Source organism: Thermobia domestica, chromosome 1, assembly GCF_964235325.1.
Source record: "Thermobia domestica chromosome 1, izTheDome1.hap1.1, whole genome shotgun sequence".
In the NCBI taxonomy this organism is placed as follows: domain Eukaryota; kingdom Metazoa; phylum Arthropoda; class Insecta; order Zygentoma; family Lepismatidae; genus Thermobia; species Thermobia domestica.
In genome coordinates, this window is record NC_137454.1 from 372,682,066 (window position 1) to 372,695,520 (window position 13,455).

Here is a 13,455-nt window from a genome sequence, read left to right on the forward strand (position 1 = left end):
ATGGGGAAAGAGCAGAACCTTGAGGAACACCGCGCATGAGGAAAATTGGATGTGACTGCTGTTCGTTAATGGCAATGTAAGTGATGCGACAGTTGAGAAAATGATAAATGATGCGAATGTATGACAGCGGTAATTGAAATTTAATGAGTTTATAAATTAACCCAATATGCCAAACCTTGTCGAAGGCTTTTTCAAGATCAAAAGGACAAGGCATGATGGTAGGATGGAATTGTAATGATTTGTTATGAGTGTTGTTAGACGAAGTTGCTGATCGTTAATAGAAAAGGAGGGACGGAAACCAGCTTGATGAGTCGGCAGTAATTGGCGGTCCAGTAAATATGGGTGGAGACGTTTCACAAGAATGCGCTCGAATATTTTGCTGAAAGTAGATGTTAATTGAATAGGTCGGTAAGAAGAAACAGCAGACGGTGGTTTAGCTGGTTTGGGGAACATGAGAGTCTTGGAAACTTTCCAGTCTGTGGGGAAAAACCTGTACGTAATATGAATGTATAAATGAGCGCCAGAAGGGTGAGTAATATAGCGGGGCTTTCCTTAATATGGCGATAGGTAATGGAGTCGAAACCTGGTGAGGTATTGCGTTTGTGCTGGACAACAGAGGTGATTTCCGATACTGTGATGGGACTGGTAAGAACATGATTGGGTAGTGGATGAGCGACATGAGGTTGGAGTGATGGACAGTTAAGGTCAACTTGATCTACTGGATGATTGTTGTCTATGTTATCTGATGCTGAGGGTGTGAATATAGTTTGGAGGTAATCAGAAAAGGCATTTGCTTTTTCGGTATCGGAATGTAATGGCGTATCTTGTAGAAGAAGCGGATATGGGGTCTTAGTATGCTTGCCACGAAGAGAATTGAAGCGTTTCCAGTAGCGACTAGGATGAATTGTATCGGATAGGTGATTGCAAGTTTTCACCCACTGGCGTAATTTGTAAGCAGAAATATAGTTATGGACTGTGCGTTGAAGTTGGTGATGAAGTCTTAGGGCGTCGGGATTTCTGGTGCGTAGAAATTCGCGGTAAGCTTGTCGTGATCGGCGAACAAAGGCTAGGTATTGGGGTGGGAGTTTTGGACGATACGGAATTGATTCTGATTGCGGAATATAGAGTGCAGATGCCTGTTGAATGGAAGTGGTTAAGTGAGTGACTAGATCTGTGAGTTCGTCCTGCGTAGTGGGAGATGTGGAATCAACTAAGGTGTTTGGGAGATAGGTACGATATTGAGTCCAGTCAGCTTTGTCATAGCGAAGTGAGATGCGTGGCGAAAATGAGGATTTAACAGTAGTCAGGCCTGAATGGTATTTGAGCTTGATGGGTGCGTGATCACTGCCAATTAGGTCGAGAACATCAACAGTACAACGATTAATGATTGTGTTTGAGACTATTGCTATATCTGGAGTGGTATTACTGATGGGGCGAGTACAGCGAGGGAGATTAAGAGAAGTTCCTGTGGTATGAACTGTGATGAAGTCAGTGAAAGAGGTTTCTTCGGCTGCTGAATGGATATGAAAGTTGACATCAGCCAGGATAATAAAGTTTTTATAAGTATTGGAAATGTGTGAGAAGAAGGCATGAGGTATAGGAAGGCCAGGGCGCACGTAGATAGTAGCAAGGGTGAGGGCGATGTTACGGAAATATAATGTGGTGATGATGTGTTCTGGGAGATGTAATAGAGGACAGTTATGAGACCAAAACGGGATTGTATGTCGGAAACCAATTGCAGCTCTACCATTGGCTCTGAGGGCTGGCATATGACTATCGTGACGGAGTAAAGTGAAACGAGAAAGGGAACAAGATGAAGTGGGTTTGAGAAAGGTTTCATTAAGGAGAAAAGCTGTGACTTGTTCTTCGAGCAAGAGTGTTTCGAACAGCACTTTGTTTTTAACAAGGGATCGGATGTTAAGAAACAAAAATACTATATCCATACTGGGTACGATTATACTGAGGTTTCGAGGTGAGTTGTGTGGAAGTGAACATAGTTATTAGAGTAAGTTGCGAACAAAGAGACATGAAATGTAGATTTGGCAGCGGCAATAATTTGTTGAAGAACGTGTTGGCGTTGAAAAGGGTGGATGTTTTGCAAAGTAAGGGCAAGGAATTCTAGTAATTTACTAACTGTAACGGGGTCATCAACGGAATTATCAGTGGAAGTGGATGATTCGGCGGTTTTCAGCGGAACAACAAGTTCGGGATGAGACTCTTGAGCAGAAGGTTTGCCTTTGCACTTATAACTATAAGCTGGGTGCTGTTCAGTGCAAGTAGAACATTTCGGAGGCTGTGCCATGTTGGGACAAGAACGAGTTTGGTGAGATCCAGAACAAAAGCCGCAAACTGTAGGATTTTGACAGGCAGATGTGTGATGTGAATTGTATTGTTGGCATTTTTCACACCGTAGTGGGAGAGGCACAGACGACCGGGAGGGCTCTACACGATGTTTACGTTTATAAATATATGCTCCATAAGAGAGCAGGTTGTCAATTGTGCTTTGAGAAGACGTAAGGACACGCATCATGTAGGTGGCACCAATATTGTTTCGTATGCGAACAACCTTTTGAACAGAATGCCCTTCGTACTGAAGTTCCTCTTGAACTTCCTCTTCGGTATACGAGGGATCAACGCCACGAATGACCACGGAAAGAAGTGGAGACCGTTTTTGGGGAGGCGCTTGTTTACGTTTAGTGGAATTAAGAGATGTAATGATAGCCTGCTTTCCAAAAATCTCAAATGAAGCTTTATTCCGAACTAGGATGGCGAAATTAGGGTCTTTAGATTTCAGTATCATGCCATTTCGTGATTTTATGACTTGGGAAAGAGGAGCACTCGGTATATACTTGCGGAGTTGAATTGTTACGAATTTCTCATTACTATACTTGGTGTCAAAATTTTGGAGCAGAAAAGAGTGAAGTATCGGGACAGACGGTGATGAAGATGAAAGATGAGATGAGTTATTGATGTTGGTTGGCTGGGCTTCCATATCTGAAGTATCTGAAGCATTTTCTCGATATTTGTCTCCTTGCCGTTTGGCGAGGCTGCTTAACAGAGTCAGCATAGAGTTGTTGACCGTGTGGAGATCTGGACCTCGTGGACACATTAGAAGTTGTAGAGGCAGTAGAACTGCCTGACTGCGTACGCTGTCTGTTGCTCAAATCCCTCTTCTTGGCCACTTTCGCAGCCGAAGCAGAGGGAACGGCAAACACAGGAGGAAGTCCTTGATGTCTTCCATCTAACGAGGATTCAGTAGCAATAGCAGGATCAGACATAATGGAGAGCCGTGAGCCTGAATAATGATGCAGTAATGCGCGATGAATGAGATGAGCAAGGTGGGACAACCCGTTTGGATAGTCCAGGTGGGGTAACTCCCCTGGCTCGATCTGTGGATCCGGCTGCCCTTGGCTAGATAAGTCTGACAGACGGTTCGTGAGAAAGAGACAGAAGGTGAGACCCAGGATAAGGAAAAGGAAGGTTTTTCCAAAATTCGTCACCATACAATGAGCGACGCTTCAGAGCACAGCTCTGGAAAAGTATTGAATACCAAGTACATCGCCTTCAGAGCATATCAGAAATACCTCATTACTGGCTGTGAGTAGTTGCATTGTTCTTTATTGTTTGGTATGAGCAAAGCTTTGCGAAATATATTTCGCATTCGTAGCAAGTAACTAATAACAGTTTATGTTTCCTGTAATCAGTCACAATAATATTTTTGTAAACCTGTCAATTATTTGACAACAGTTACAAAAACAGCTGTGCTCCCATCTATTTTCTTTATCTGTCATTCTTGTGTCTTAGCACGTATGAATAGAAGATGGCAGGACTGTTGCATATGTAACTGAGGTTTGCAACAATGTTATTGTAACAGATTACAGAAAACATAGAACATTTTTCGTTACTTGGCATAAGTGCCGAATATATTTCGCAAAACTTTGCTCATATTAAATGATAAATACCAATGAAAATTTTCTCACGTAGTAACTTGTTATTTCTGATATGCTCGCAAGGCGACGCATTTGGTGCTGAATTAATACACAAGTAACACGCTAAAGTGGTAGTCATTTTGTGTTGTTTCAAAACCTCATTTTTTACAGTGTATTGTAACAAACAAGAGGGGGTTGCATATAAATATAAAGGGAACCTAGAAACTAGTTCTGAAAGCGCGCTGATTGGCTGGTCAGAAAGGATTCAGCCAATCATAATAGAAGTTGAAAAAAGTGATAAAAACCGAAATAAAGTTAGTCCTTCTACAGTATAGGCATCAGTGTTTAGGCCTGTTTTGGTGCATTCGTTTCACTTTTGACAACTACTATTATGGTGTGCTGAGTCCGTTCTGACCAGCCATTCAGCGTCCAGAAGTAGTTTCTAGGATCCTTTTATATATATATGCAACTCCCTCTTGTTTGGTACAGTGTCTGATGAAGTAAATATGTTCCATTAGTTGGCGAAAGTGTTACATAGTAATTATTTTATAAACTAATTGATTTATTCGGTAATTTGTATTTCTAGTTCAAGTTAAATCAATCAATGTGCTGAGCTCCTCCGTGGCTAAGCGGTTAGCGTACGCGCCTTTGGCGTGGGAGACCCGGGTTCGATTCCCGGTGGGAGCTCATGTGGTTCGGATTCCACGTTAATCAGTAGGTCCACGTCTCATATAGCCTCGCTGCTGAACGGGACGCTAAACTAAAATCAACTCAACTCAATCAATTTGCTTTCTTCGCAGGGTCGCTGGTCTAGTTCTTAGCGTACATGCTTTTGATGCACAAGGTCCTGGGTTTGTTTCTCGATGGAAGATTGTAAAACGCACTACAATGGTTCAGCTTCTCCCAGTTCAAACTGTAGGTTTCGTTCTACAATAGCCTCTCTGCTGAAATAGGATGTGAATATAAATTAATCAACCAATTTATCAAAAAATGAAAAAAGAAATCTAGTTTTATGTAGCTCGATTATGTTCTTTAAGCTAAAAAGAGAGGACCAAATAATGAAGGTGAATGAGTGTTACAATTATTGTAATGCGAGTTGATGAGTTGATTTTGAATTTAACGTCCCATTCAACAGCGAGGCTATATGAGACGTGAACCTACTGATTAACGTGGAATCCGACCCACATGAGCTCCCGCCGGGAATCGAACCCAGGTCTATTGTAATGCGAGTTTCAACCGAGAGAACTCACGGGCACTATGTTGCATAACACAAACGCACATGGTCTGGGATCAAACCAAGGACACTTCACACCAGAGGGAGCACTCTACCACTGTCAGCTTGTCATGTCTCCCATGAATCAATCAAGATCAATCATTATTCTTATGTAGTAGGACATTGGATGAATACGACGTACTTTGATGGAGGAACCTACTGGTTTTCTATTCTTGAGAAGGCGTATGCGAAGACCGTGTTAAAATTAAAGAATTATTATTATTATTATTATTATTATTATTATTATTATTATTATTATTATTATTATTATTATTATTATTATTATTATTATTATTATTATTATTATAGCAACTCCATCTAACCATGACAGAGTCCACGACAAACTATGAATCAGAAGAACAAAAACATTGCAAATGGAATATCAAAAGAACTCCACTTAACCTATAGCAATCATTGACAACGAACTATAGATGACAATAACACAGATAAACGACAATCAACTAACTGTCTATTCTTAAGAAAACTAGACTCTTTTGTGAAACAGTAGGATTTATTATGGTCATCTAGGACCGAGTGTTACCAACCGAAAATTACTGTAAATACACATTGAATGCAAAAAAAATGCCGGATGAAAAATGCAAAAAAAAATGCGGAGACACATCAGAAACAATTGAATACATCACAGAATCACACCATATAATGGCTCAAACAGACTATCGAAAAAAAAATACAACAATGTTGCAGAAAGCATTTACTAGTTTTAGCACATAACGTGGAACTAATCACTGGGATCGAGGAATCAGAAAGGATTTAAAGGTATCTGTAAACAGACCCAACATCACTTATCAGTAAAATTAGACGTAGAAGTGACCCTTATAGATATAGCAGTACCATTGACTCATAGATGCCATACCATTGACCAAATAGTAGATGTGGACCATACGTACAACATTCAGTACGAAAATAAGCAATAAAGACCTGGTAAACGAAATCAAAACATTATGAAAATCTTAACTTCAGCAATTGTTCTAAAAGTACTGTCACACAACTTGAACGGATAAACGCAAAACATCTTCTAAGAAATCTATAAAAATCAGTAATAATTACTAGACACGGTCGTATAGTCAGGAAGTTGTTTGGAGAAGAACTCTTCAAATAATCTGCACTTGCCAGAGACGCCTGTCAGATTATCAAGCTGAAACCGGTTTAAACCGAAATACAGCAATAATAATAATAAACAGAAATAATATTAGAGTAAATAAAATAGCCATTTGACACAAATATCCATCTTGGCAAAGTGATTTTTAATCTAGTTGTAATCTAGAAAACCAAATCAATTCAAATTCTGCTCTGCTAAATCTTGAATCAAAGAAAGAATTCTATAAGCAAACGTTTCTTTTGTGGTACCACTTAACATAGCCATTGGTCCAGCTTTGTTTTGGTTTAACTACATTGATACATGTAATGAAGGGTTTTCTTTTTAGGTTAACGTATTCACGCTAAATTTTATGAATATTAAATTGGCTTATAACAACTAGAGACAAAACAAATGAGCATTCGAGCGTGACCGTGTCCCAGTTCTCTCACACACTGAATCAGAAATTCCCTAAGGTTGTATATGCCGTTGTATAAGCTTTTCGCACTCGTCCTACAGGTCTTTATCTATCTTAATAGACTAAAATACCAACATTAAAGGTTTTAAAATTTATTCAGATTTATAAGTATTAACTACGGAAAATTTAGTATTCACAAATGTTTTTCCTTTAAGAAATGCTCTTCTGTTTTAAGAATAAAGACAGACTGAACATTGTGTCCAACAATTTCGAGAGGTTTTTTTTTCTTTTTTTTATACAAATCATGAGGTACACAACATGTAAATCATATTATTCCTTAAACTTTATCTCCCGTTCAAATTACGGCACGAACCAAGCATTATCACCAATTGACTCTTGAGTCCACTTTCTCCGAGGCGGGTCACGATTCTGGCCTATGGAATATTGAAGTCGAGGACAATGGCCGACGCCCTTCCCTAACAAAGGATTAAATTTATATGTTTACTTGAGAATGTTGTGAAATATTGTACACTTATAGATGTATGTCTGTATGGAATTGAATTAGATGGACTTAATAAGTGAGTTACACATATACATACATAGGGCACATTGATGTCACTATTTTCTTCTGGTCAAAGGACTTTTGGTATTAAATGTAGCAAAAGGTGCATGCGAATGGTAAAATATCTCTCTTATCAGTTCTGAATATTTCTTACGCTTTTCAACATATTGTGAAAACGAAAGAATCTATACATTAAAATGCTAGGTTTATATATTTGTGGTCAATTCCATTTTATTTGTTTGTGGCCAATTTTTTTCGAGAATCGGATCTCGGAAACTAAAAGCTCTAGAAAGGTACTGTTTCACAGATCTGTTTCAAATATTGTGTAGATCTGCTAGTTCTCAATAAATTTTCAAAAACTTAGAATATCTTTATTTTTCTATTCCACATTTTAAGAGTCATTTTGGCCATATTAGTTTAATATCGCAACTAGGTTGAAACCCTTGTGAAAGGCAACTAGTAGAGGAGCTACGTGTAGCGGGTTGATGGATATTTCAGGCGGTTTGCTTTAATCTGAATGTCAAAACCTGTTGCAAGTTGGCAACTTCGAAGGCTTGTGGATCCACAATAATTCGTACTCGGATATGGAATTATAAGAAGAAGAAAAAATGCATTTGGTATCATCTATCACTTATCCAAGTTTGCCACAAACTCCCGCAACATTCTATATATTAAAATACTTCATTTATATGTTTGTCTATATCAATCCACTCTCTTTGAGATTTTTCCTGTCTTTTACTTGTGTTCCTAAGGGGACTTCCACAAGCGTGAGAAGTGGGAAGGAGATTCACGCTCATATTACAACTGTAAATAGCGCAAGTTCAGCTAGTAAGATTAATATTGTAGCTAGGGCAAAGATAAGGTTATGTACCCTTGTTAGGCAACCAGTAGGAGTTACGTACAGTGGGTTGATAGACATTGCAGGCGCTTTGTTTAAATCTAAATGGCAAAACCTATTGCATGCTGGCGGTGTCTTCCTACTTGCGACAGTCCTATAAGCGACAGGAACTGTTAACTATCCTATGAGCGACCGATTCGATCTATTAACTGCCCTATGAGTCACCGATTCGTTCATACTAAGATAATGGAAGAAGATAAGGTTCTCTCTTCTTTAACTTGTTTTATGCTAATGTGATTTAGAACCTAACGAAATGTACTATGAAAAATTTCGCTTTACCTGAATTTAATACGTGAGAATGCTCTCATTATATTAACAATCTTTTATACATTTTTTCTAATATTATATTTTTGAATTAATTTATATGAATACATTGACTCTATCAAGGGGAAAACTAACTAAATATTTAGAGTAGCTTCGCCTTTGTCTATGATTCTAATATAATTAAAAATGTCATGTTAAAATGATACGGAGCATAAGTTTAGATTGAATATGTTTATGGCATAAGAAAGAAATCAGAAAGAGGTATGGGCGCCCGAAGAAACTTTTCTAGGGAGGGGCATCTCCAAGGTTGCTATCACGTCTGGTATATATGGTATTTAATATACGTGGTTTGCTATATTACGTATACATTTTTGTGAGCCAAGGGGGCGACCCCTGCCTTCCCATCGGGTGGCCGTGGAAAAAGGTGTTCACCATTTGAGGGTATCAAAGAAATCTAAAAACACGGTGCATTCGAAGAAATTATTACACAAGTTACAAATCTCTCGCAGGACTTAACAGTTCATCTAGTTATAAGGGATTATTCCAGATTGCTTCACGACAAGCTTTTATGTATAAGTCAAAACAAGGAAGGCAAATTAAGCAATTAGTTTACGTTTTAGTAGCTTACAATAGGGGGGGGGGTAGTTTAAAGAGTTTGTGTACCTTTTGCATTGTTTTACCTTTAGGAGTATACTTTTCATGGAAATATCCCTGTTGTCTCGTTAAGTTATTTGATATGTTTATGTCAAATCTAACTCAAAATTAAAATAAGTTTTATTTGCACTCACAGTAGAGGAAAAATATATTTGACGAACAGTATCGCTGGCACGTGTATATTTCATACCAAGGTTGTTCGGGCGCTAATAACGCCAGAGGCAAACATATTTTACGAGATGGAATCATATCTTCCATCATCTCAATGTAAATGAATCGGTCGCTCATAGGACAGATAACAGTTCCTGTCGCTAATAGGACTGTCGCTTCTGGGACTAATTCCATACTGGCAACTTCAAAGGCCTCAAGGGACGCAATGAGGCGTACTCGGACAGATATGGATTTATTTGAAAAATATTTCCATTTGATATCGTGTTACTCCTACAAATTTGCTACAAACTCACTCCATCTAGCAATTGACTTCCTTTGTGAGTCTCTTATCATTTACTTGTGTGAGTAAGGAGACATGCGCAGTAAGAAGGAGATTTATGGCCATAATAGAATGGTGTGCTGAGTAGACAGCGCAGATTCAGCTAGTAAGAACTCAAATTTCTCGAGTTAACTTAGAAAACACAGTTCGTGTGGTCGATAAGTTCCTCATTCTCAAGTAATAAGTTTTCAAATAAATTATGATATCACAGCCTTTAAACAAGGCTACTAAACATAGGACTGTCTCGTACTCAAAAAATTTCGAAATAGTAAGGTCTCGTATCGGAAAGCGTATCTGTTTCTATCGGAAGAGCTTTTTCTCGCATCGTAGGTAACCATTAATAAGCATAAGTTAGATGGTGAACAGATCAACAGTGGAGACCATCTCACAAACGCTTTATGACTTTGTAGTGTTTACGGAGATGCACGTGAGTAGGGTGGAAATGTAAGTTTTAGAAAAAAGAAGAAGAAAAATTCAATGATTTTGTAATTTATTGTCTCTGTTTTTCTTGTATTTAACAACATACATGCTAATGAAGTCATATCCTTGATGATGGTCGAATCCATCTACGCATCTGCGCTAGAACATTCCACTTCTTTAAGAGTCCTACGTTTTATTTATACACTAAACTATCAATTATTCACGGTTGCACTATCGTTCTGCATATTATCTGTTGCCTTCTTTTCATGTTTTCTTTTTATGTTTTCGGGAATAAATTACAGTATTAAAAGAAAATCACTCAAGGTCATTGGGACTGCTCGTCACTGGACCAAAATGCAGCAGTTTTATTATTATTATTATTATTATTATTATTATTATTATTATTATTATTATTATTATTATTATTATTATTATTATTATTACTATTATTATTAGGCTAATCTACATTTTCTCCTCTATCGGCTCAAAAACAACATTGTATGTACCTGGAGTCTTTTATGACACCACATTAAAATAATGCCGGGTATATCAAAAGTCTAGAACTATAGATCAACTCCGTTATGAGATCAAACGAGTTCAACATCATGTGAAACAATACAAACAAAGTGAGGGGGCGCCCTATTGTGCTGGAAGATATCTTTAAGCGTAGTTGTTTCAATAGCCTTGATTATAGGGAAATATTAGCTCTGTGCTCAAGCGCTAAATGTTCTCTTTCTGCAAGCCATTCCTGGTATGGGAGCAAACTATTTGAGTTGCCGAACAAAACGGAGGCAAGATGAAGAAAGAAAGGAATATTGTTTATGTAACTCCACTAGGTGAAATTTTCATAAATTGAGCTTCTTCTTGGCTAAGCGGTTAGCGTGCGCGCCTTGAGCATGGGAAACCCGGGTTCGATTCCCGGTGGGAGCTCATGTGGTTCGAATTCCAAGTTAAGGTGTAGGTCCACGTCTCATATAGCCTCACTGCTAAAGGGGCACTAAACTGAAAATCAAATCAACCAAATTTTTAATAAATGAACATATAATGAATGCTTTAACAGTATAAATATTCGATTAATTACTTTTAGAAGAAACCGAAGATTAATTTCAACTTGGTACAAGTTTGGAAGACCAGAAGCTTGGTTGGTTGAATTTGAAAATAAAATCTTTCAGTTTAACGTCACACGATTATGCCCTGTAGGCTAAGAGTTACGATGATTAATGCAAGTGAATGAGATGGAAGAATTGATAGAATGAGAAAGTAGGAGGAAACTGGAGTACACCGAGAAAACCCACGCACACGACGTTGTCCATCACTTAATTCTTGGTCGGGGATCGATCCAGGGACCCCACACACCAGGGGTAAGCACTCTACCACTGATCCCATTTGTCTCTTGGTTGGATTTGAGTTTATCGTCCTTTTCACCAGCGAAGCTATGTGAGATGTGGACCTGTAGCTCAACGTAAGGTCTAAAGCACATGAGCTTCCACCTGAAATCGAGCACAAGTCTACCTCACGAAAGGTACATACACTAACTATAAAACTATAAAGAAGCTCTGTCACAAACTCGAGTTGTGACAGTTAATCACTTTCAGTTTTTTTCAATGTCTTCATCACTGTCAGTTTGAAAGATCTTAAAACTGAAAATGATTAAGACATTTCTCTTGCTGCTTGCCTTATAAGCAATCTTAGCAGGATAAGCGATCTTAGCAGGATAAGCAATCTTAACAGGTGTCTAAGAACTGTAACGTGTCTAAATTTTTCGAGACTTGTACCTGTAATATTGTGAGAAACGCTTTCGATCCTACTAATAATGTTACTGTGCCTACACTTAAGGTTTACCTTAACCTCCGTCTCATGGAAGAACTCCGTCTTTATATCACTGCAGAAGGTGAGCGGATTGCACAATAAAAACAAATAATTCGGAAGGAAGAAGATACTATCGAAAAAACTACCATCTTAGGTATACTTTTATTTGCTGGTATTCAAAAGATAGGAATGCTCGCCTGCAATTTAGGGAATGTACTCTACTGTAAATATTTTTTAAAAAATACTATTTTGCTAAACTAATAATATACTTAAAAATAAAAATAAAAATAAAAATAAAAATAAAAATAAAAATAAAAATAAAAATAAAAATAAAAATAAAAATAAAAATACAAGTAAACATAAAAATAAAACAACTTATGTTCCTGGATGGAAATGACGATGGTGTAGCATCCTGTTCAGAAATATTTCTTATTTTCTCTCAGGTGGGAAAAATAAACCTAATAAGAACGCGAATAGAGAATAAAAGAAACTTCATAACGAGGAACTGCATAATTTATACCGTTTACCTAAGATTCGTACGATAATTTAGTCTACGACGTCAGGTGGGCAGGTCATGTAGCGAGAATGGAAGAAAGTATGAACGCTTTCAAAATTTTAAATGGAAACCTAATCTAAGAAACACTATTAGGATGACCTAGGTGCAGATATGAGGACAATACTAAGCAGAATTTCGCAGAAATAGGAATACAAAGTAGAAATTGGATCCAATTGGTTAAAGGCAGAAGTCAATGGAGAGCTTTTCTGAATGTGGTATTGAAGCTTCGAGTTCCAAAGGCCATAGAGTTAATTAATTAGTTACGAAAAAAAACTTGTTTGCATTGTATTGGATGCAATTGAAATATGATAATTTGCCTAGATGACTGAAGATATGACCTATACTTTTAGAGTGATCTGAATCACTTCTATTCTGATTAAAAATCAAAGTTTTGATTACGTACAATGGTGGTTCTTGACGGATGTCACATCGGTAAAAGAAAAGTTGTATGACTTTTTGTGACTACCTAAATACAATGTAAGTAAAGAAAGCTTATCTATTCTACTAATTGTTATGTACAGGTGTCTGAAGTTGTATGGAACTTCTTTCTCTTTTAGAGATAATATTTTCTTTTTCACTGAAGTGACTTCAACAAGAGCCAACATATAGTGCATACGTGAGACATACATTAGTACTAGGATTGGCCAAAATTTACCGGAATCCGGATTATTTTCCAGAACCCGATGTTTCACTTTCTGGATTTCGGAAAAAATCCAGAATTTAGAAATTTCCAGAAATCGAAAAAATCGTAATATTAAAAAATTCGGAATTCAGATAAATTCCGAATTCGGAAAATTCCAGAATTCAAAAAATCCGGATTTCCGGACTTTTCCGAGATCGGAATTTTTCCGAATTCTGGAATTTTCCGATTTTAGTTTCCGGATTCCGGAAAATACAACTTCCGGAATTGGCCATCCTTAATTAGCACTAATTTATCACAAGAACACTACAAGAGCATTCCAAATAGGCTATTGTTGTCTTCAAGTTTATTTCCTAGTTAAATGTATGTGGCTCTAAATGACCCTGAAAGTGTAATCGTGCTGAATTAATCAAAAGTGCATCTAAAAGGTTAAAATCGTGTTGGTC

The 13,455-nt window shown here is 37.6% G+C and overlaps 1 protein-coding gene across 1 annotated transcript; it reads right to left on the reverse strand.

The window, feature by feature from the left end:
* Positions 1–392: 392 nt before the first annotated feature.
* LOC145682354 (uncharacterized) lies at positions 393–1,769 on the reverse strand. Its single transcript, XM_081753930.1, has one exon. It carries the CDS (start codon positions 1,767–1,769, stop codon positions 393–395), a length of 1,377 nt encoding a protein of 458 aa, XP_081610056.1.
* Between the last annotated feature and the right edge of the window lie 11,686 nt (positions 1,770–13,455).